This window comes from Mirounga leonina, unplaced genomic scaffold (genome assembly GCF_011800145.1).
Source record: "Mirounga leonina isolate KUSES-001 unplaced genomic scaffold, KU_Mleo_1.0 Mir_125, whole genome shotgun sequence".
Classification (NCBI taxonomy): domain Eukaryota; kingdom Metazoa; phylum Chordata; class Mammalia; order Carnivora; family Phocidae; genus Mirounga; species Mirounga leonina.
In genome coordinates, this window is record NW_023270305.1 from 65,352,978 (window position 1) to 65,377,176 (window position 24,199).

A 24,199-nucleotide genomic window follows, 5' to 3' on the forward strand; every position below is an offset into this window, starting at 1 on the left:
GTTTTCTTTCTTATTAAATGCTTGTCAGGCTTTGGCATCAAGGATCTCATAAATGAGTTCAAAGTGTTCCCTCTTTTTCTACTTGCTAAATGTGTTTGAGAAAGAGTGATTGTCCTCAAACATTTGGGAGAATTAATTAATTTATTTGAAAGATTTTATTTATGTGAGAGAGAGCGAGATAGCGAGAGAGCACACTTGAGTGGGGGGAGGGGCAGAGGGAGAAGGAGAAACAGACTCCCCTGCTGTGCAGGGAGTCCAAGTGGGAGAATTTAATAATGAAGCAATTCTTCATTAAAAAGAATTTATTCTTCTTAATTTGTTCACTTATTCTTCATAAACTGAAGTTTTCTTAGTGGGAAAGTTTTATTTAAGGGTTCATTTTCTTTAATTAATATGGAATTATTCATATTTTCTATTCTTGTGTCAGTCTTAGTTTGGCTTTTCAAGAAGTTAGTCTTATTGCATCTAGTTTAATGGCATAAAATTGTTTCTAATATTTTATAATCTTTTATTATTGGATATTAGTAATTTGTATACTACCTCCTGATACATTTTGCTAGGTGTTTATCAATTTTATTCTTTTCAAAGAACTAACTTTAGCTTTGTTGATTTTTCTCTATTTTACATTTGTTTTCTATTTCATTGTTTTCCTCTCATATTATTTTCTTATCTCTGTTTTCTGTTAGGTTTACTTTGCTATTTGTTTTCTAACTTCTTGATATAAATACTTATATCACTGGTTTTCATCCTTTATTTTTTTCTAGTATATCCGTTTGAGGCTATAAATTTCCCTTTAAGCATGCATTTAACTGAATCCCAGAAGTTTTGATACACTGTTTTCATTAATACTTAATGTATGTTCTAATTTCCAAAGTGATCTTTTGTGAACCATGAATAATTTAGAAGTACTGTATAATCCTTACATTCAACACTTTGTAATTCTTAAACTTCCATTTCGTTACTGACTTCTAGTTTAATTTCCCTGTGGTCAGGGAATATGCCCTGCATCATTTTAAACCCTTGAAATGTATTAATATTTGCTTGGTACTAATACTGTGGCTTAGTACATGGCCAATTTTAGTAAATTCCCCATCTGCACTTAAAAGAATGTCTCTTTTGTAGTTACTGGGCACAAGGCTCTACATATGCCATTAGGTCTGTTTCTTAATTGTGTACTTCAATCTTTTATGCCGTTGTCTATTTTTTATTGAGCTATAATTCACATGCCATGATAGTCACCCTTTAAAGTATACAATTCAGTAGTTTTTAGTATGTTAACAAAATTGTGCAACCATCACCACTAATTTCAGGACGTTTCATCACCCCAAAAAGAAACCGTCCCCATTTCTCCCTTCCTCCATCCCTTGGCAACCACTAATTTATTTTCTGTATCTATGGCTTTAATTATTCAGGACATTTCATATAAGTGGAATCATATAATATGTGGCCTTTTGTGCCTGGCATCTTTTGCTCCATATAAGGTTTTCAAGGTTCACCTATGTTGTAGTATGTATCAGTATTTCATTACGTTATATGGCTGAATAACATTCCATTGGATAGTTATACTACATCTTATTCATGCTTTTATCATTTGCTGGACACTTAGGTTGTCTCTCCTTTTTGGCCATTATGAATATTGCTGCTATAAACATTTGTGTATAAGTTTTTGTGTGAACATAGGTTTTCAGTTCCCTTGGGGGGTGTGTGTGTGTGTGTATGTGTGTGTGTGTGTGTGTGTAGGAGCGGAATTTCAGGGTCATATGGTAATTCCAAGTTTAACTTTTTGAGGAAATGCTGGACAGCTATCCAAAAAGCTATATCATTGTACATTCCCACCAGGAATGGATGAGGGTTACAATTTCTCCACATCTTCACCAACACTCCTTATTGTCTATCTTTTAGCTGTTAGCCATCCTAGTGGTGTGTAAAGTGGTATCTGATTATGGTTTTCATTTGCATTTCCCTAATGACTAAAGACACTGAGCATCTTTCTATATGATCTTTGGTTAGTTGTCTGTCTTCTTTGGAGAAATGTCTAAAATGTTTTGCCCATTTTAAATTGCATTATTTGCCTTTTAATTGTTGAGTTGTAAGTGTCCTTTATATATTCTGGATATTAGTCCTTATCAAATACAACTTTGTAAATATTTTCTCCCATTTATAAAGTCATCTTTCACTTCCTTGATTCTTGTTTATTCTATCAGTCACTGAGAGAGGTATGTTAAAATCCCCTACTATGAGTATAGATTTTCTATTTTTCCTTGGAGTAGTATCTATTTCTAAGACTCATAAGGTACATAGACTTATCATATCTTTCTGTTGCATTGACACATTTTATTATTATGAGATGTCCCTGTGTTCTAGTAATGCTTCTTCCTTAAAGTCTACCTATCTGATATTAGTACGCTACACCAGCTTTTTTGTGTGTTTGTATATCTTTTTTTGTCCTTTTAAAGTTCTTCTGTCTGTAGTCTTATTTAGACATCATATATCCTGTGCAGCTTCTATTTATTTTTTAAACCCAGTCTGATATTTTTCATTTAATTGAAATATGTAACCTATTTGTATTTTATGTAATTACTGATAGATTTAGATTTAAATCTAGCATCTTATTTGTTTTCAGTTTGTCCCACTTATTTTATGTTCATTTTTCTCCCCTTTTTGGTCTTCTTTTGGAATAATCATGTATTTTTTTAAAGATTCAATTTCCCTGCTTTATTAGATTCTTCTAGTGATTGCCCTCGTGATTACAACATGCATTGTTGACTTACTAAAGTCTCATATACGTTAGTGCACTTGTCACTTCCTAGACCATGCAAAGACTGAAAGTCACTTACTCCATTTACCTCTTCCCACCTGTTATGCTATTGTTTGCATGTACGTTAATTTCTGTTACTTAAAACCCCACAATATATTTTCATTATTACTGCTTTAACAGTCACTATTCACTTAGATTTACTCATTTACCTATCCTTTCCTTCACTCTCCATTTTCGCCGGCATTTCTTTGTTTTTATCTGGCATCCTTTTTTTATTCAATACTTTTTTTTTTTCCTCTAAAGGACAGTTTTGGACTTATGGAAAAATTGCCAAGACAGTACAGAGAATCACTACTTCCCCTGCAGGCACTTTCCCCAATTACTACCTTACATCAGTATAATCTACTTCTTACAATTAAGGAACCAATAATACAATTAGTATTAGCTAAAGTATATCCTCTATTCAAATTTCCTTCTTTTTTACCTAATGGTCATTTTTCCCTTCCAAGAAACCACATTATATTTAACTGTCATGTCTCCTTAGGCTCCCCTTGGCTCTGACAATTCCTTAAGTTTACTGATTTCGTAAGAGACCATGCAGTATAAATCCATATGAAGAAAACCATTTTAAAATTCTAAATTCAAAAAAATTTGCACTTTCTTCTGCCCAGACAAGAGACGAACACTTAAGGGGCAGTAAGAGTTTCCCTCTGCTTGTCCTGGGCTCCATGGGACCATCAAAGTCCAGGCTGAGATCTGAACAAAGCTTTGAAATCAGGGGGTTTTTTGTTTTTTTAATCTTGATCCTTAGATGGCATCACTTTCTTTGTTTGGTGATCGGAGTAGAGACTAAATTTCCTTATTATACTGAGGAGGCAAACACAGACACATTAAGGGAGAAGGGAGGTTTACTCTTGAGTAGATTTGCATTGAGCTGAACTCTATCTGAACCTACAGACCGGGTTGTATTATGTGGGGCCATCCGGAAAAACTATACACTATGCTTTCTCCAGATATTTGAAGGTGGCCTTTGGAGTTCCCCCAAATCTTATTTCCTCCAGGACAAACTGTTTCAACTTCTCCAGTCAACTGTGGTGATGTGGTTGCGAGCCCTGTCCACATTTTCGTCCGCCTGTGAACAAAGTCCTGTTTATATGTCTATTAAGGTGTGGTGCTAGGGAGGGACATAATGTATTGGGGTTGCTGCCTAGCCTGTAGTTTCGTGGAACTATGAGCTTCCAGGGCCTGAGCGCAGCCCAGAGAGTGTTGGTATGTGGGGTGCTGGGCAGAACTGGCCTACATGGCAGAGGCCACCCTGGTCAGCATGTTCTAAGCAGCAGCAGAAGTGGAGGCGTGTTCTCTGCACTTCCCACACCCATCTGGGCCAAGTTACCCCAGTCTGAGTCCTCCCTCTCTTCCAGATCTTTAGTTGGAGCTCTGCCTTGGCTTTTGAGCAAGGCCCCCGAATGATGTCAGTGTTCATGCTCAGCTGCCCTCGCCTCAACCAGGCTAACGAGGACAGGAGAACGTCCCTTTGTTTCAGGCCAATGGGTCCTCCAACTACAGCTCTCTTCCTCTGTTTCTGCAAGTTCTGGTCCCACCCACAGAGTGTAAAACCCAGGTCCCAACCGGCAGAGAGGGAGGGGCGGCCTCCTGGCTACCCTCACACCTGCCTTAGAAGGCAACCACCCCACCTTACGTTCAGTGGGTACACTCCAGTGATGGTCCCTAGCTGCTGTGGGATCTAAGAAGGGCCTAGAAAGCTCTGTAGGCATGGTGGAGAAGCTGGTGTGCCTCCCTGCTATTCCATGCCTCTGCAGGCTGCAGGAAAGGTCAGCTCCCCACCCTTTGGCTTGAACCTCTAAGAGATGCTCAGGATGATATATCATCTCTTCATTCTCTTTGTCTCAGTCACCAGTGGCCAACCAAGGCTTCCAGGTCATCTGTTACCACCTGGCCCCTGTGCCTAGAAGGTTCTGCACATGCATCATTCTCTTCCATCTCCCATCCCTCCCGCCCCTCCTACCCTCTAGATCCTTCTACCACACTCTCTGGAACTCCATCTGACATCAGTCACTTCCTAGATCCTCCCCTCTTCTCTGAATGTGCATTCCCCTTCCTCTTGACTAGAGCCTGGCTCTCTGCTGAGGCCCCTGCTCCCTGCAGTCATCAGGGAGGGGCTAGGTTCTCTTGTATAGGCAGGTATTAGGCAGGGCCTGAGGGTGGAGGGGGTCCTCCTAGTTTTGCGACACTCCCTTCATGTCCTAGGACTCTTCTCTCTCCTCATGGCTGTCAACCTTGGCCTCTAGTTACTCCCCCTTCAGTGATTTCAGTCCACAGCTCATACCTCTCCTCCGCCTTTCTACTCAGCATCATCGTGACACCTGCTGTGTCAACCAGTCTTCCTCACTTCCTCACACCTTCTCCATGTTATTTCAGCCACCTCTGAAATCTCAAAAAATTTTTTTAAAGTTTTAAATTTACATAAAGCAAAATTTTTTCTAATGTACAGTTCTATGATTTTGCACATGCAGATTTTCATAACTCCCACCACCGACAGGATATAGAATAATATAGAATAATAATACTCCGAAGAACTCTCCCATGCAGCCCCTCTATTCAAACTTCTCCCACCCCTAACCCCAGGCAACCAATGATCTGCTGTCTGTTCCTGTATTTCTTGCCTTTTCCAGAATGTCACAGACATAGAATTATATAGACTGTACTGTTTGACGCTGGCTTTCACTCAGCATGATACCTTTGCACCTCCTCCATGGTGCTGTGTGAATCGAGTTAGTCAGCTTAGATTGCTGAGCGGTGTCCCATTGTAGGGATGGATTACAGCTTGTTTTGTTGTTGTTTTTAAAGATTTTATTTATCTGTCAGAGAGAGAGCGCGAGCACAAGCAGGGGGAGCGGCAGGCAGAGGGAGAAGCAGGCTCTCCGCAGAGCAGGGAGCCCGATGCGGGACTCGATCCCAGGGCCCTGGGATCATGACCCTGTTGAACGACATTTGGGTTATTTCTAGTTCTTGATAATTGTAACAGCATTATTCATAAATGTTTGTGGGCAGATGTTATGTAAATTTAAAGTTTTCACTTAAGACAAATACCTATTTATTTATGGTGTTGCTGGGTCATAGGTGAGTATGAACGAGATTTCAATTTTCAGTTTCCTCTCCTCTGACAATGACTATCTGCATGGTTCCCTTTCTCCACACCTCTCTCTGACCTCTCCCTGACCTCATTAGGACCTCTCGTTCACTGAGCCTACTGATTTTTCACTGGTCATCCTCCTCTTCATCTTTTTTTCTTTCCTTCTCATACAACTTAGTTTTCATGGTCCGTCATAATAGCCATTCTCTTGGAAACATTCCTAACTCCTTCTAACATGCTGTTCCGGCTGCCCCCCCCAACCTGGCAACCTCAACTAACCATCCATTCGGCCTCCCTTAGGGTAGAAGAGTGTGGTCAGAGAAAAACATACAGCTGTGCCAGGGGTCAATTTGTGACCAAAATCTCATGTGAGCATCTGATACTGACCATCAGTCTGGCCTCCTAAAATGAGGACTCCACACGTCTCTTTCCTCAGAACTCTGACAGCCCGTCCCCTTCTCACCGCTAATGGTCTTGCCTCCTCCATCGCTGTGGAGATGGAAACAATTAGATTGGAGGTTGATCATCATCTTCCCCTCACCAATTGCACCTGACAGGCTGCAGCCTTATTCTACTTTGCCTTCCCTCCTTTAAAGTGATGAACTGCCCATGGTTCTATCCACGCTGCATTAGATCTCATCTGTGCCCATCCCACCTTCTCAATGAAATTACCCTGCAAGGATCCCTTCTCTTGCCTGCCTTAATCAATTTCTCCCTCTGCCATCACCATGCAAACACTCCATATGCTACAGCTTATCTTGAAATATAACTTCCCTGAGAAAAATCTGAAATTTCACAGGGGAGAAACCCAACAAATACCATCTCAGCCAACTGATGAAGGTTAACATCAACAGTGAGAAGTCACACTGATAGTATGTACCCTTGATATGATGGCATGAGACTGGGTCTTTATGTCTGCTGTCATCCCCCCCCCGCCAAGCCCATGATCTCTCTCTAACCATGGCAATAACCTGTGACAAATCCAGATTGAAGGATGCTGTTACATAAGAATATCTGAACAGCACTCCTCAAGACTGTCAAGGCCATCAACAACACGGGAAGTCTGAATGACTCCTTATGATGGACCATGAAACTATCACAGTCTAGAGAAGCCTGAGGACACATGACAATTACATGCAATGTGGTATCTTGGATAGGATCCTGGAACAGAAAAGAAATCCATTAGACAAAAACTAAGGAAGTTTAAATCAAGTACAAATCTTAGATAATAAGAATGATATCAATATTGGTTTCTTATGTACCACGATAACGTTAGCAATAGAGGGAACTGTGTGTACGAACTCTCTATAATATTCTTGCAACTTGTCAGCAAATCTAAAATTCTAAAACAAAAACTCATTAAATATTAAAAAGCAAAACAGCTGCTTCTTCCAGCTTTACTCCATTTCCCTGCTTCCTTTCGCAGGGAAACTTCCCGAAAGAGTTGTGGTCTCTATCCACTCTCTGCTCCAGCCAGCTCATTCAACCACTCCCATCAAGCTGCTGTGCTGTGCTCTCTACCCAAAATGCATTGTGCAAGGTCAATGACGATCTCCATGTTGCCAAACCCCAGAGCCAGTTTTGTTTCCTTCTCTTACCTGACCTTTCAGTAGAGCGTGTGGCCCAGTTAACTGTTCCTTCTTCCTGGAACACCCCCTTCTCATGGCATTTGGGATGCAACACTCCTGGGTTTTTTCTACTTGCTGGCTCCTCCTCTGACTTTGACTAGCACTTACATGGTCCGGGGCTCTACCTTAGAACTGTACTCTCTGTCTCTGCTCTTACCTGCTGGGTAATTTAATCCAGTCTCGTGGAGTTAAGTACAATTTACCTGCTGTTGATTCCCAAATTTGTATCTCCAGCCTTCATCTATGAGGCAGGGACTCTTACCATGCCCAGTTCCCGGGGAGGCAGACACAGGCTCTCAGGCATTAAAGGGGCTTCCCCAGGTTACGCAGCTAGAAGCCACAGAGTGAGGACCTGAGCCCAGGTCCATCTGACTCCAGGCCTGTGCTGTGAGTGGCCAGGCTGCCGTCTCCCCAATCCCAGTGTCCTGCCTGCTCCCCAGCATCTCTTGCATGTGCTGTCTGTTCTGGCCTTATGCCTTTGTCCTCGTCATCTGCTCTTGAAATGACCTCCCTGACACCCCTGTCTTACCTATCTTCTTTTCTCCCAGCTCCAGTGGGGGTTTCTCCACTCTTGAGGCCCAGGCTGATCTTTCCTGGCTGCCTCTGAACTCCCATAGGACCTGGATTCCACCCAAAAGCAACTGAGGGTTCATCTGCATCTATTAGTTTTGTGCTTTCTGAGCCCAAGATGGGGGGGTCCTTGGCCCAAGTACTAGTGCACCTGGGGACACTGAAGCCCAGTATTTGAGACAGGGACTACCTAAAAAAATGTGGGCCCTGGGCCTCTATCATTGTATACCACCTCATACAGGGGAATTACTCAGAATTGCTTTTGTTTCTGCTCTTGGCTGGTAAGCTCTTGGAGAGATGACTTCACCAAATGAGTTTCATTTAAAAAAAACTGTGTGTGTTGGGGGGGGTAGCATTAACATTTTAAGTCTTTTCTCCTGATTCTGCCTGGGTGGTCATGGAAGTGAAGGGATTGATTTCGATTTCACAAAGGCCACTGAGAGGCCAAGCAGTTCCCGCTGGGACCACGGAGTTCAAAGGAATATTCTGGAAGGGCTGGTTCTAGGACTGACGGTTGTGAGCAGAGGCTGCTGCTGGCTCTCTCCCCAGCCCCTGCATGGCCCTATAGGGACAGCTGCCTGTTCATAAGCAGGCCACGACTTAGAAAAGTAAAATTTGAATTTGGGAACCCGTCATGCCTTGTCTCTGCCTGAGGCGGTCTTGGCCCTTCCCCTCCCACCTTTACCTTCTCCCTGGGAAGGCCCCACTGGAGCCCTGCCACCTCCACACTGAGGTCCTCCCTGACTGCTAGTACCCAGGCTGCCCCTTCAAACCTTCATCTCGAAGTGCAGACTGTTACGTGTAGACCAGCACAGCTCTCACGCTGGTTCATGTAGCCTTCTGAAAGCACGACCGTGACTTCTATCCTTGGGTAACCCCCCCCCCCCCGAATACGAGAAAGGGCCCAGTGGCAGACAGAAAACTAGGCGGAAATATGGCTGATCCAACAATGGCGCCCAGTCTTGAGCAGGTTCCCCAGCGTTCATGTTGCTCTCTCCTTCCTGTCGGCTGGCCTCCATTGCCTCACAGAGCTCAGGGTCCGCGTGCGTTGTCTGTGAACTATTTAATAGAGGCTTTACTTTACAGCGGTGTAGCCTGTGACAACTCTCCACGAAACAAGAGCCACCAGCACTGGTAGGATCAGAACACTTTAATAAGATATCAGTGTCAAAATACATTTCCTTATAAAGTTAAGCTCCTCTATAGTAATGTTGTCAGTAGGAGTTTGACAATACAGTAATGTTCATGAACTCGTTACGTTGACAGGTAAGGTTAATATGAAGCTTGGAATATTTTTCAGAGTGTTTTAGTAAAACTGCAAGGGTAAAATGCCCTTAATGCTGAGGCAACACACACAGGAAATCAAACACCAGCGTTTACACGTCAGTAACCCTTCAAGTTCTGCCGCCGTGCGTGGGGCCAAGCGGTGGTGCTACAGTGTGATTTGGTCAAGGCAGTGACCAGGTCGTTTTTCTCCTAGATTTCTTTTGAACTTGAGTTTTTTGTTGTGTTTTTGGCAATAAGTCCATCCAGCTTTACCAAATTCTTGGCCTGCCGTGCTTTGTGTGTGTTTCTAGAAACTTCCTCATTGTACCCAGGACAGAAGAGTTCCATGTGATTGGTAATTAAAAACCAAAAGGTATTGTCCCTCTTAACCAGTGGGTTATAAAGTGCTCTGAGAACACTTGATTTTCAGTGCTTCCTACCTGTGTAAGTCACTTCAGGTGACAGACCTTGGGGAAGGCCTGAGGCTAGGGGCCAACCAGCAGGCGGAAGAAGGGGTGCGGGCCTGGTCAGGACCAGCTACACCCCCTTTCCGCACCCTCAGGCCAGCTCCATGTGCTCCGGGCTGGTAAGCTGGGAGGACCGTGGGCTGGATCACTGCACCATTTCTGAATCCTCACTCTCTTTCCTGAATTCCCACTGAAACCATCTCATGGTAATTCTGGAAATATCCAAATGTGCCACGTGAAAGACCTTTGGAGTCCCATAGCTCAGTGCACTTGAAGGGCTAGCAACAAAATCTGAAGAAAAATTAAAGCACTTCCCCTCCCTTAGATTCGCCCCACCCTCACCCCATAACATGCCATCAGACCCTCTTGGCAGCAATAATAATATACATACATACATACATACATAATACATATAGAACATGAGAAGACAGCTCGCAATGCTCCCAACACTTCATGATTCCACGTCTTGGATTGTTTGTCACGCCCATGGCATATCCCCAGAGCAAAAAGCCAACAGCGAGAGACCTTGAGCAGAGCTAGGCCAGGCCCAGGGGAGTGCCGAGCGATTGCAGTGTCGGCAACACCAGGAGAGAGAAAACCAACACCTTATGAAAAATATCTTAAAGTGATTTTGTGAGCAGGATTCCATTTCTAAGTTTTTAGATATTACAAAGTACCCATATATATGATAAACACATTAACCCAGATATGTTTTCTTTTAAAAAAAACAACTCAGTTATGTTTTTGAATAATAATCAACAAACAAATCCACCCAATGCGGGAGAAGAACCCCAAACAGTGAGGGAAAAGCCACATTGCGCAACCTTCACAGACAACCACATACGCTGGAGTTCACCCTTCACATTTCTTTTTCCCAAAAGTTGTGTCAAGATTAGAGCTAAGGTAGGCTTAAGAAGAGAAAAAAGATGGAAATTTACCATAGGGTGATTAGTTTTAAGAAAGAAAGGAGAAAGGCTTTGAGAGGAACAGGCCACGAAAATCCAGCTTGGATAGCAAAATTACTTTGTTTCTCTTTGGCAACAACAACAACAACAAAACCTTTTTTTAGTTAAATGAAGCCAAAGCTTTCCCGACAAGAGAACAGACGTAACACAAAACTCGTTAGTATGGATACTGTGTGTGTGAGAGAGCGAGACAGAGGGACCCATGAATAATATAAATTAGAAGTAATCAAAGTTGGGGAAAGAAAAATCTTATGAAATTTAAGAACATGTTCATTGACAGAATAAAACACAGCAGGGACAACGGTGTATTTAAAAATACAGCTACTAAAGTGAGCATCTTTAGAAAAAGGCCACTACTTGGTGACGTGGGCAGGTTCGCCAGGTAGGTACATCTTGTAAAAAGTGTGTTGGTGTTAGAGATACCTAGTTGCAAAAGTAGACGTAGAGAATGAAGCTGGCAGGGCGGTGCGGGCGGGGGGTGGGGGCGCCCGCCCAGGGGGGAGCCCTGGCTCAGGTGGCCTGGTCCAGGGCTCTGAGGAGGTCCCCTCCTTGCAGGAGCGTGGAGCTTCCTGGCACCGGAACATTCACCTCACAGTCATATCTGGTCAATTCGGGCAGCAGGTAGGGCTCAAAGGAGGGCCCGAGCAGCCGACTGGCCATGCCTGAAAGAATGGTTGGTACCGTGTGTTTAAAGCTCTCAGTCAAACATTCCAAAAAGGGTCTCTTCCATAAGAGGGCTTCTGGGATGTTTCCCCCAAGCCACCGATTATATTCATGTCAAATAGCAACCCTTCTGGGATGGTATCTAGGGTCTGTAAGATGGGAACAGACACAGGCAGTCCAGGGTAGAAGGAGGGGGGGGGCGTCCGGTGGCTAACCCTCCCAGAACTCTCCAGGCCACCTCGTGGCAGCGCATTCTCTGTGCATGTCCTCAGCTCAGTTCCCGCCCGAAGGCAGAGCGATGCCCCTGCTGTGAAGGAGGCAGTAGGCAATATGGCACCCTGAAACCCTGAGCAGAAGACATGGGCTTGGGGACTCGTCGGTCCAAAGAGCCCTGGATGTCCCTTCTAGAACTCTGGGGGCAGACGGCATGCAGCCCCTGCTGTACTCTTTCTGGGAAAGGCAGCTGCCCTCCAGGGCGGCAGTCCCCTCCTCGTCCCGAGCTGAGCCCTGCTGCCCGGAGGTTCCCGAACGCACTCACCTGACACCTTGTGAGCCGATGGCAGGCTGTAGTCCTGGTACGGAGGGGCATAACACTGGGGGGGGAGCCCCCTCTTGGCGTTCTCCCCAGGGGTCCCGGCAGAGGGTGGTGGTGGCAGGTGTCTCAGGGGTTGTCCGAGGCCCCTCATGGGATTTTGGGTGAACTCGTCTGAAAGCCCAATGCCAGCAAGTGAGGGCAGTGCCAGGCCCAGGCACGGGAGAGACTGAAACCCCCCCCCGAAGCCCCCTTCCTTCACAAAAGGTAGCACTTCCTGACTCTATCATCTGAGCCTAGTGCGAAGGGGGAGGTGGGTGTGTGCCCGGGGAGGGGGGGGCATGGGACCCTGTCCTGTTTGGCCAAGGCCTGTGGAGGAACCCAGAGGGGCCCCTGCAGATGCTGTCCCCGCAGCCCCCCAGGAGGCCTGGGCCTGCTGCTGCTTACCACTGGGGAGGTTTGCGCTCAGCAGTTTGTCAGGCATCAGAGGGCAGTTCACGTTGCCCCTGAGGCTCTTCATCCTTTTCCACACCTGATGCGAAGTGCTGCTGCCTGACGGATTGCCCTGGATGTAGAGGGGAGAAGGCCAGAGAACCAGGTCCTCAAACGGACTCGGGGGTAGGGTGGGCCGGCATGGGGGCTGGTGTGCTCTCTGAAAGGCCCCATCCACACCTCTCCCCGCTGCCCCCGGCAGGCTCTCTGGGCCCTCACAGCCACTGCGAGAGTTTCCGGGCCGGCCCGTCCTCCGCCCTCAGCCCTGTCTCCACACCCAGCCGCGCCCCCACCCCCGGGGCTGTGGAGGGAACCCAGACAGCACCAGGCAGGTGGCTCACCCCGCTCACGTCGTGGAAGGCTTGTTCCTCATATTCTCGCTGTCGCTTCAGCTTCAGCTTGTTGGCCAAGGCTACCATGGCTGGGCTCAGCACATCCGGGCCTTGGGGCCCAAAGCCCTTTGCAGACCTGCCGAGCCCAAGAGAGGGAGCCGTGAAGGAGTTGGGGGCCCCACACCCCTCCTTGCCCGTGCTGGCTCAGAGTCCCAGAGGAGGCGCAGTGGGCTTGAGATGCTGATGGTTCACGTGACCTGTACCTCCCTCCACATCTGCCCGCCCGCCCAGCTGTATCCGGGCAGCCTCATCTGCGGCTGCACAGTGGGTGACGCTGGGCTTGAAGATCTCAGTCTTCTGCCCTGTCGCTCCCCAGTGACGATGGGCAAGCGCCCCAGGGAGCGAGAAGCCCCAGATCGACCACCGTGACTCGGCCCAGCGAGCGCCCCACGGGTTGACACGGGCCTTGCTGGGGCGATGGGAGGAGCCCGGGGAGGCTGCTGCCGTGGAACCAGGTACAGCCCACAGGCAGGGGAGAAGCAAGGGCACCATTTATGCTTTTCTCAACCAGGGTTCCAGCAGAGAACTAAGAGGAGTCATTCAAATGCTCGTGTGCATCTGTGCCTCGGCTGATGAGCCCCGGTCTGCAGGGAGACCCTCAGCAGGCCCCTTCTCTCTGCCTCGGCCCTGACAGAAATGTGTCCTCACATACCTCGGGGTGATTCCCCCAAGGCCTCCACCCTCAGAGCACAGGGAAGGCTGTGGCAGGGGAGGAACAGGGAGCCTTTCTGGGGCCCCAGAGCTCCCCCCACCGCCTGCCGTGGGCGCCTCTGCTGACGCAGCCAAGGGAAGCTCACCTTTTCTTGAACATGGAGAGGTGAGGTGAGGTGAGGGGGGCGCCCAACAGTGATGGCCCCAAGGACTCCGTGTGCTGATCTGCAGGCCACTTAGTGGGCCCAAAATGTAATGGTGGGTCAGGGGGCCACTGGGTGTTGGATCTGCCTCCCATGGAGGAGAGAGGAGTGCTGGTTTGGCCACAGCACGGTGGCAGTGACACCTTACTCCCGCCATCAAAGAAGATGGAGGACATGGGCTGGTGCTCAGGCTCTATCTTCTTGCTTCCCAGCTGCTGCTGATACTTGTCCAGGAGGAAGGGCCCATGGGAGGCCATCGGCGCCAGCGGCTGGAAGATGTTCGTCATGGTGCTGAAGCAGTGCTGGGGGGTGGACTGCGGCTTCTCCGGCAGGAGCCTCTCTTCGGGGCAGATGGGACTGAGCTGGAAGTCTTCACCGTCCATGGGGATGTAAGGTGCCAGGGTCTCCAAGTCCAGCTCACTGAAGTCCGTCTGAGGACAGAGCAGAGGCAAAGGCACGGTCCCTCGTCCATCCCTCACAGCCCCACCTGTGCCCTCCCTCTCCTGCACCCCTTCCCTTCAGCAGTGTCCCTCCCTTGCTCTAGCACAGCCTTTGATCCCTGTGGCCCAGCAACAGAAAACTCAGATTTGTCTCTTGGCCTGGGATGCTAGCCTTTCTAGGGGTTTGCGCCCCCTTCAGTGTGTGCCCCAGATCTCCACGCTCCACTCGGTGGTCCCTGCACGTTCCCCATGGGTGACCCTGCCTCACCCCACCTGAAACGCCTCCCTCTCTCCCGTCTCCTGTCCAAACCCCACCCTCTCTCCTGTGGCCCCAGTGAGGCTGCCCCTGAGGCCCGTGGTGTACACGGTGGCTCGTGGGGAGCCAGGGACAGCTCTGTCCTCCTCTCCCGCACAGGTGTGAGCACAAAGTGCGTGCCCCGGCTTCATCTGTGGCCTGCTTGTAGAGTAAGAGCGCTCTGCTGGCAGAGAGCCTTTCACAAAAGTTCTCGGGCATCGTGCTTAAGCTCCCAGTGTCCTGGCGGGCACTACGGGGTGTACCTAAAAGCCCACGGCAAAAATGATGCCCTCGCTGGTGGCGCGGAGGCAGTGTGCAGCTTAGTGATGATGCACTGCACCGTGGAAGAAGAGAAGCAGACAGAATCAAGTCCTGAGTAACGGACCCCTCAGGAGTTCCGAGGAGAGAGCAGGAAGGGTTCAAGTAGGGAAGTTGTGCCGAATTGCGGGAGTTTGCACCAGGCAGGCCAAAGAGACCGGCTGAGCAGCAAGGGGATTCGTTAGAAGAACTGGAACTAAGACAAAGGGGGCCTTAAACATCCACCCACTTGGTCCCTGTTTTTGTAATTTTTCAGGAACACCAGTCCCTTTCAAGGACACTGCCCATGTGCATCCCTGAAAAGTTGTGTGTAAATGAAAATCTGTCAGAGGTCCTTCTAAGATGCATTTAAAATAGAAGTTGTTATTCCAGAATCCTAACATGAATGTGTTTGTGAGGAGAGTAATTGTCCCTTGTGGTTTATAAACCTCTCAAAGTTCCGGATCTACTCTTTAAACATAGGGCTTCTTTAAGAAAGGATCAGGTAGTTTGCTTTCTTGGTGCACATGAAAACCCGGCCTCAGTAAAGAGTGCATGAGCTGGATGGGCCTGCAAAGCAGAGGACAGAGGTGGGAGAAGGGGACTAGCCCAGGCTCCACTTCCCATGTAAGATCAGGACCTTGGCCAAGTGCCCCCACTGGTCTCTGCAACAAAGGGATGCAGCTGCAAGAACGGGTGTGAGCCTTCACCACCCACCAGCGGGCAGGCACGGCCCGTCTACCTGGGTGCCGCCCTGGTCCTTTGCCTCTGTATCCATGGTGAAGAGCTTCTCGATCACTTCAATCTTCAGATCATCATTCAGGGATGTGTAATAGTCTCCGGGGCTGCTGGGCTGGGGGCCAGGAAGGAGAGGGACCAAGTCAAGAGGAGGGCACTGCTCTCACCAGAAGTCCAAGGTGAAAGGAGCAGTACATTCCTAGACTCCCAGATTCATCCCCAGTCTGAGACACAAGTATGTGGACAGGGACCCCTCCTTACGAGAAGGCCGTGGCTGGCGGGGCTCCAGAAACCGTACAGCTCTCTGCCCCGAGCAGGACGGTGACGGCCCTGCCCGGTGCCTAAGCTACGGGCTCAAAGCTGTGTGCCACTCAGCCCCCACCTTCAAGGAACTTAGCATTTAGATGGGGGTGCACACAGTGAGAGCACCCGGCTGGAACAGCGGGCAATAAGTGTCCCCACGCCCCTAGGGGACTCCGGGCCATATTCCTAGGTGGGCCGTCTACTCGGCCATCCTGCAGCAGCCAAAAGGGGCAGCCCACCCTTTCCATGTCTGCACCCCAAGGCGGGGTGCTCACCGTGGAGCAGCTGCTGCTGCTGCTGGCACTTGGGGTGGCGCTCCCGGAGGCCGCCGCTTGGGGCACGGTGAAGGCGGGCAGGCTCCCCGGCTCGCTCTGGCTCCTCGGCTCTCTGGGCCACGGCTGGCTTGGGGGCAGCAGGGTGCTGCCGTAGGATGAGGCCTCCTCGAAGCTCTGGCTCCCTGTGGAGACAAGGGCCTGGCTGGTTACCACCCATAACCCCTGGCCTTACCCCCGGGCACAGAAAGCCCAGAGGGTGCACGGAAGGTCCTCAGAGGGTCGGAAAGCATGCCTGGGGCTTTCAGTCTCCGAGGCCCCGCTGCAACTACGGGCCCCGAACCGGGACTGTGAGGCAACGAACTGCCTTCCTTGGAAGGGAGCGCCCTTCTGGAGCATTTCCTTGTCAGAGACTACAGGCACTAGGGCCTGCCTCCTTGACAAGGGGTCGGGAATGTCCCCGAGGAGGAGGTTGTAAGAGTTCCTCAGTCCTGCCACAACACAGGACCACTGCAAGACTTCGCGTCCCGGGGCCACTGCCCTTTACGGTTTCTGAAGTCACGATCCCTGTGTGGCCTCTCCAGAGCACTTCCAAAGAGGCCAAGCCAGTGTAGGGTGAGCAGGGGGAGGTGCTGCTAGCCCTGGGGCAGGCACGGGAGGCCGGGGAGGGTGATGGGGGTCACAACCTGGGAACAAGGGGCTTCCCAGGTACACATCGAAGGTGTTTCCAGCATGGGAGGGGGACAGGGCCGAAAACTCTGCCTGGGGCCACACATCTGGACATGCCAACATTTTAATTTTTTAGAGAGCATGTGCACAGGGTGGGGGGAGGGGCAGAGGGAGAGGGAGAGAGAATCTCCAGCAGACTCTATGCCCAGCACCGGGCCCAACATGGGGCTTGATCTCACGACCCCTGAGATCATGACCTGAGCCGAAATCAAGAGTCGGATGCTTCACCAACTGAGTCGCCCAGGCACCCCGTGGACAGGCCAGCATTTTAAAGAAATAGTGCATATAAGGGCTTCATCCTGGGCCAGCATCTTTTCTCCCTCCACTTTTCTGGAATTATTTCTCCTACCATTTCAGCCTGGCCCTCTCCCTAAACAAGCAATCTGTCCTTTAAGGCCCAAGGAGAGAGCCACCCTCTCTGTTAAAACACGGCAGCGGCCTCAGAGCATCTCTCCTGCTGCCCCTCCTCCCTCATGTCAGACTCCCCCCGCCTGTGCTGCAGAATCCCCTGGCTCCTCAGGAGAGAGCCCCCAGAACCCCCGCCCGTTTGGCACTTTGCAGAGTCTGAAGTAGGACCCTCTTACTCCACGCCAGATGGCACTCAGCACAGAGTCTGGCCTCCGACAGAGGATCCACAGGGCCAGGGAAGGGGCAGGGGTTGAGGAACCCCTGAGCCAGGGAGGCCTGGTACAGTAAGAACCTCCTCCCCACCCAGAGAGGGCTGAGCAGGCCCCTGTTCAGCTCAGAAGCACCCACCGAAATCCAGAGAAACGATGACATCTCCTGCAGTGGGCGCTAGCTGGGCTAGCTCCTCGGGCTCCTCCTTCAGCTTGGTGAAGAGGTAGTTACTCTTGTCAGACACCGCCACCTCCCCACTGCTGTCAAAGATGCTGTTCATGGCCATCAGGTGGGGCTTGAACAGGGATTCCGTCTGGTCCATGGAGAACACCACGTCGTTCTTCTCGATCTCACTGATGGGACGAGAGGTGCTTCAGACCTTCCACATTTTCTAGCAAAATCCTGTTATACCCCCGGACATACGGAAAGCCAGACAGCCAACCCTCTCAGGCGAAAACACGGGTGTGGACGCCGTGCCAGCACTTTGTAAAGAACCGCACAGTGAAGTTTGGAATCACGGAGGCAGCAAGCCCGAGCATGCCCTCCGGATATGGATGTCTCTGGGCGTGCACTGCACTGTGTACGCAGGTGTGAGGGCTAGGTTTTCGTTTTACTCTAGCGGTGACCATCTCCAACTTTCTCCCCAGGCACTATGGAGTGAAGCTGTTACATCTTCTCCCGGGAAGCCCAAGCAATATCTCTTTCCTTGTTCCCCGTTCAGAAAATACTCATTAAGTGGCAACTATGCTATCTGCCTCCCCACGTGGGTCAGAGGCATGACACAGATGACAGATGGGGGGGCGGGGAGAGACACAGACAAAAAAAAAAAAAAAAAAATCACCGGGAAGGGGCAACCCCAGGTGTCCTACAGTTCCCGAGACAGCCATGAAAATCCTGTAGGTCCTAAGGACTGGCACAAAGAGCTCGCAAGAGGCAGTGCGGGGCTTTGGGCAGGTGTGCGTTCCCTCGGCCTGCTGCCCTCAGTCCGGGGAGCTCAGGCATCCTGCACACCCCGCCCTGCGGCCCTCACATGCTTACCTCAGGACGTAGTTCACGCACATGATGCACTGGGGCTGCAGGTTGCGAGGGTTGTAGATGACTGTCCCCTGGGTCTCCAGCCATACGTAGCCCCCGTGCTTCGCAAGCATCCGGTACTGGCCGCTCACCACCTGCCCTTTGGTGCATACTAGGGGAGGAGAAACGGAGCCTGAGGTCAGGGAGGCTGGGGAGCGAGACCTCATGGGGAGGGCGGTCTACGGGGAAACAGACAAGACCGGGCACCGGGACACAAGGACCTCCTCGTGACTTCTTTCCTCTTCCAGATTACTCTACATGCTCATTAACATTTCTTTTACTGTAAGAAAGCATTGGGAAGGTGTCCCACATTGCCCAGTCCAGAAGGCTTCATCTGCTCCCATTAAAAAGGAATCAATAAATCTCTTTCAATTAAAGTCTACTAATGTTAGAATTTCTGGTAGTTTTCCGAACTGTCCATCTACTTTCATTCCTTGGGAATTCATTCTTCAGAATCCTACCTCCGAACTCCTCAAATCACAGAGAACTGGAAGAGGCATGATGGAAGCATTAGGAAATCTTGCTAGCCTGGGGACTCTGGGAAAAGCACAGTCCCTCTTAGTTTTGGTTTCCTCCTCTGCAAAACGAGGTGTGGATAAAAATAATAGTAATGATGATAATGCTCCTTATTAGCTAGCCGGCATACGACAGCTGTTCACACTGAGGACCACATCTGCCTGGCTCGCTGATCAGGTGCAGAAATGCGGACTGAACGTCCTGGACAAATGCTGTATAGGAAAAGCCACCTCTTACCCGGGACTGTAGAGAACGTTGCGAGGGGCCCCACGGGAGAATATCCAGATTCTCAGTAAACACGGAGAATTGCACTCCGTTCTCCCGGTAGGCTCGGGGGCCACCTCCCCATTCACCAGGCTTGCGAGGCTGAGGAGGGCAGCTTGGTTCCTACTAAGGCCGCTTGTGGTCCTTTACCTTTATGTTCTTCTGGGCACATTTTATCCACTTCAAAAATGGAACAAGCACCTACCTCCAAGGTGCAGGAAGTAGTAACTTACTTGTGTGCAGTGCTTTGCAGGGTTCAAAACTGCCTCAAGATGAACTCATTGCTGCAAAGCAATTAGAACTGCCTGGCACATAAGTCGTCCGTAAGGATCAGTGTTACCATCAGCTCGTGTAATTCGCTATGACACCATGAGGTGTCTATCACGATTCCATGTTTTACATCTGAAGACACTGAGGCTGAGAACTCCCGGGTAATTTGCTGAAAGGGCCCCTCAGTGGAAACAGTAGACAGGATCACAGTCTAAATGTGAGACTCCCAATCTAAGCTTTCGTGGTTTGGTTTTCATTTTTAAAATCAACTTCAGTGAGGTTTAGTTTACCTTCAATTTAAAAATGCAACTACTTTAAGGACACAGTCCAACGAGTTTTGACAAATGTATATGCGACTGTCACCACAAAGGTAAACAACTTTCCCATCAGTCCGCCACCTCCGAATTCCTTAGGCCTCCTGCCAGGTCATCCCCATCGCCACCCCTGGTCCCAGGCTACCCCTGATCTGGTTTCTGTCACTATATGTTGCTCTTCTCTCCATCTGCATATAAGTGGACTCATACAAGAGCATGTACTCTTTTGTGTCTGGCTTCTTTTCACTCAGCATGTTTTCCAGATTCCTCAGGGTGATGCAGGTATTCGGGGTTTGTTCCTTTTTATTGCTGAGTTGTATTCCATTGTATGGAGGTACCATAATTGGTTTATCCATTCACCTGTAGATGGATGTTTAAGTTGTTTTCAGTTTTTTCGGTTATTACGAATAACGCTGCTATAAACATTGGTGTACGCATCTTTGTATGGACACATATTGTGGGTGTAGCTAGAGGGGCGGTGGCCAGATCACCGGCTCAGTACATGCTTCCTTTGTAAGAAGCTGCCACGTTCTTTTCCAAAGTGGCGTATCACCCTAGTCTAGTCTTTCTGAACACAATACTGGGCCGCAGAGAGGATAGATGTCACCTGCTTTGGACATGAAGGAACTAAGGCCAGGGGGACTGTGACCTGCTTAACACGACGCAGGACAGGAGCGACGCGCTCTGAGTGGGACAATGGCACTCCCAGCCCCGCACTCTCTGGCTACGACTCCCAGGCCGCCATTCACTGGGAAGCCTCGATTTGCTGTGTCTGTGGTCCTGCATTGTCATGGGCCCCTCGGCCAAAGAAATCACTGCTGTCCTCCCTGGGGGGAGGTGCCCCACTGAGGCCCCCTTGCTGCAGAGAAACAATTCTTGCACAATTTCAAGTGCCTGGAGTTAACTTATTTAGACGGATCTTAATGCAGACAAAGTTCAGGGCTCCTATTCTTTTTGATTAAGCAGTACAGCGAGCAAAGGTCTTAACTGCATTTCTAGTGATTGCAGGCGAGGGCCTGCTCTGACAGTACAATATAATTACGTCTGCTTTCTAACCATCTGTTCATTAATGCCAGCCTTGGTGAGGGGCCTGCTCCTTGGCAGATAGGCCGTTTATGGCCTTTAATCTTGTTTTCCTAAGAGCACATAATGTCCTCACACAACAAAGAGAAACCGCCCCCCCAACTCTCCCCAGCCCCTACCCCCGACAGTAACGATGTATAAATTACTAATCCATTTGGAAATGATGGCTTTCAATTATCTAAATCTGGTTGGAGGACAGAGCTTCCCCACTCATTTCGACAGTAAACGTTCACAGGCTAAAACACACATTCGTGTGGAAACTCAGGATGCTGGTGTATAAACCTGAACTAGCCTCCAAGTTGGACCTCCAATTATCCCGCCGCATTAGTGTGAGTCTGTGGTACAACTTTATTTGCACAAACCCAACAACACACACACACACACACACACATAGGTGGAGAGACAGAAATAGATGCTTCTGTTTTAGCTGGCATTAACCCAATTTCCAACCCACACAGACTTCCCTTTGCTGGATTTGGGTTTGCAGGCTGGGTATGAGGCCGCTGAGCTCAGGGCAGCTTTACTTGGCTCCATCAGGGGAAGAAGAGAGCCTGTGATTTCTCTTTGGGTGTGAATTACCTTTAAGTGTGCCTAATGTTTCAATATATGGATTCAATAAAAAGCACCGTATTTCCCCCTGGAGTCAGCAGGAAACTGATATGACAAATTTTTATCCCAGCTCTGTTTTAGGGGTCAAAGATTTTTAAGGAGGAGGAGAAAATCCTTTTTCTATGCCCAGTGAGAAGTCATCATTTTTGTTCCTTTTGATAGCAGTTTCCTCAGCCCTTCTACCCCAGAAGACAGAGTATAATACTGTCCTCCAGGAATTCCCAGAAACTTTTACTATTGTCCCCTGCTTTGACTTCACCCTTGGCTGAGGAAAAAAGCTGGACTTTTCCCCAATTTTACATGTAAAGGAGGAAAGGCCCAGAAAGCCAGGCCCTGGGAAATCCGTGGGTCAGCTGGGCCAGAGCCCAGGTCCCAGAGTCACAGTGTTGGGATGACTTTGGGAGCAAGAACTACCGAGTAACAGAAAAGCATGGGGAATCCCGGCATGAAAGCTGGCACCACATCCCACAGTTTCAAAGCTGGGGCAGGCGAGGGCTGGGTCACATCCACGGGCACACGAAGGCACTTCACCTCCCTCCCGCATTCTCAGGGTCCCCGAATGGGGCTGAATCTAGGCTGGTTGGTTGGTTGGTTTTTTGCCAACACTTCTCTGAGATATCATAAGGGGCCCTCTTGTACGGTTAGCTCAAACCCCAAAGCCGCGAGGAAAAAGCAGAGAAATTAGAGAAGATTCTCACTCCATCAGAGGATATGAACTGCGCTCACATACAGTTTACGGGGTTGCTAATCTGTTGGCTGCTCTGAACTCAGCTGTCCTAACCTTAGGGTAGACGATGGATTTAGAAATGGTGGACAGATAGCAGCATCTCCATTTTCTCCACTGCCACCCCAAGCCACAGCTAACCCTGGGGGCCCAAGACCAGCAGGGCCACCGGCAAGCTTGTTAGACTTACCTTACCCATTTTTAATCCTCCTACAATCTTCTCGGCACCTCTGTCTCCACCACTGTCAGCACTTATTTTGAAGCATTCTTTCCCAGATATGTGTGTTGCCCTTGGGTTTACTGCGGACTTAGTGCCCACATTTTATCAAACGCTATGCTAGATACTGAGGCTAAAGAGATGAGCCACCTGCTCCCACAGAGTTCACAACCCTCCTTCTCCTTCCGCTGGGGAGCAATCCTATAAATTTCTATGTCCCCCAGTGGGCCAAGTATAGGGCTATCGACCCAGAGTCCTTGCATGTTGACGGGCGGCATGGACTCAAGGATGTCTTGGATCGCCTGCAAACAGGAAGGCTGCATTGGGAATATGGCCAAGTGAAGGCACTAGAATTGCCCTGTCCTGTGGGGTAGCCGCTAGCCAAGTGTGGCAATTTAAAGTAAAATTAAATTTTTAAAAATTCAGTTCCTCAGGTGCACTAGACATTTCATGTGGACTATGCAGATGTAGAACATCTCCCTTGCAGAAAGTTCTATTGGACAGTGCTGTTCCAGGATCCTTTCATAACTCAGGTTTTCTTTCAAAAGTTGCAGAGCACAGTGTCCATGTGCCACCGCTGGTTTGCCTGGACAGCCTCAGACTGAGTTCTCTGACCCAGCAAGTGAGCCGCTGGAGAACCGGGGCCTACCTCAACACATCTGTGAAGCTGCTGCCCTTCTACTTTCACCTGTTGAGCCCCACCCTCCCCCATCCTTCAAGGTCCAGCTCAAGGGCTCTGTGCTTTCCTTTCCTGAACTCTCCCAGGTCTCCTCTTCTCGGCTGTACCTGCTTCTATAGCCCACAACCCAGTTGACTATGTGTCCTCTTGTGTTGGGTGGACTGAACTCAGTCCAACTGCTGGCCGCACGGGGCGCTGGGTGGAGATGGAATGTGGGGACTGAGATTCAGCCCACCTTCCACTGTCTAAGCTGCGGGCCGTGGTATGGGTGTGTCCCCTCAGAGGAAGGGGCCCTTTTCCTAATTTGCGTGAAGTTGTCATCTGGGCTGGTGGCTGCCCCGGATCTCTAACCATCCTGAGGGCACAGGTCTTGTCTGCCACACAAGATGGTGGCTCTGTGAAGGAGGGAAGCAGGTCTTCTCTGGTCTCACTGGTCACACCTCACTCAAGGCCATATTCCACAGATACAAGGGAGCCACAGATACAGGGTGCTCCAGGAACTTACGGTTCTGGTGACTTTTGGTCATGTTCTCGGAGTCCAAAGCATGGTAAAACTCATAGGCTGAGCGGCCAAGCAGCTCCTCAGGGTGGTAACCAACTAGTTCTGTGATTCTGAATTAAAAAAACAACAAATCACAAAAAAACAACAAATAAACAACAACAAAAAAACCCAAGCATGTGGGAAGAGAGACTATATGAATGTGGGCAGGGACTCGAGGAGCTAAATCCAGAAGGCGTCCTCTTGTGCAGGAAAATGCATACATTCAGATGAGAACACTCCAGGCTTCCTGGTCATCCCATTCATCCAGGTTAAAAAAACATGGTGGTCAAGCTGCAACTGAGGCTCCACCCAACCCCTACTCTTCCTGCACTTCCTGAATTCGTGTTTGGAGAGTCAGGGGATTCCCTATCCCCCACCTCCAATATACACATACACCCACCAACCCCTGGAAGGGTCTCTCACACCCTCCACCCCCTGGTTTTTGTCGAAGAGGGAGATCCAGGGAGAGCAGACA

General features: G+C 49.3%; 1 protein-coding gene across 2 annotated transcripts in view; it reads right to left on the bottom strand.

Annotated features, from left to right (window-relative positions):
• Positions 1-9,245: 9,245 nt before the first annotated feature.
• The window catches only part of EPAS1 (endothelial PAS domain protein 1), an 82,727-nt gene continuing 67,773 nt past the window's right edge, over positions 9,246-24,199 (bottom strand). Inside the window, exons 7-16 of one of the 2 annotated variants that reach the window (XM_035001639.1) lie at positions 23,689-23,795; positions 18,472-18,619; positions 17,572-17,786; positions 16,090-16,271; positions 15,516-15,626; positions 13,685-14,172; positions 12,837-12,963; positions 12,451-12,568; positions 12,010-12,177; positions 9,246-11,470 (exon numbers count right to left, since the gene is read on the bottom strand). In XM_035001639.1, coding sequence (XP_034857530.1) covers positions 11,319-11,470; positions 12,010-12,177; positions 12,451-12,568; positions 12,837-12,963; positions 13,685-14,172; positions 15,516-15,626; positions 16,090-16,271; positions 17,572-17,786; positions 18,472-18,619; positions 23,689-23,795 — 1,816 coding nt within the window. In that variant the 3' untranslated portion in view covers positions 9,246-11,318. Of the gene's footprint in view, positions 11,471-12,009; positions 12,178-12,450; positions 12,569-12,836; positions 12,967-13,684; positions 14,173-15,515; positions 15,627-16,089; positions 16,272-17,571; positions 17,787-18,471; positions 18,620-23,688; positions 23,796-24,199 lie in introns of both variants that reach the window. The other variant, XM_035001638.1, reaches the window with a different exon arrangement.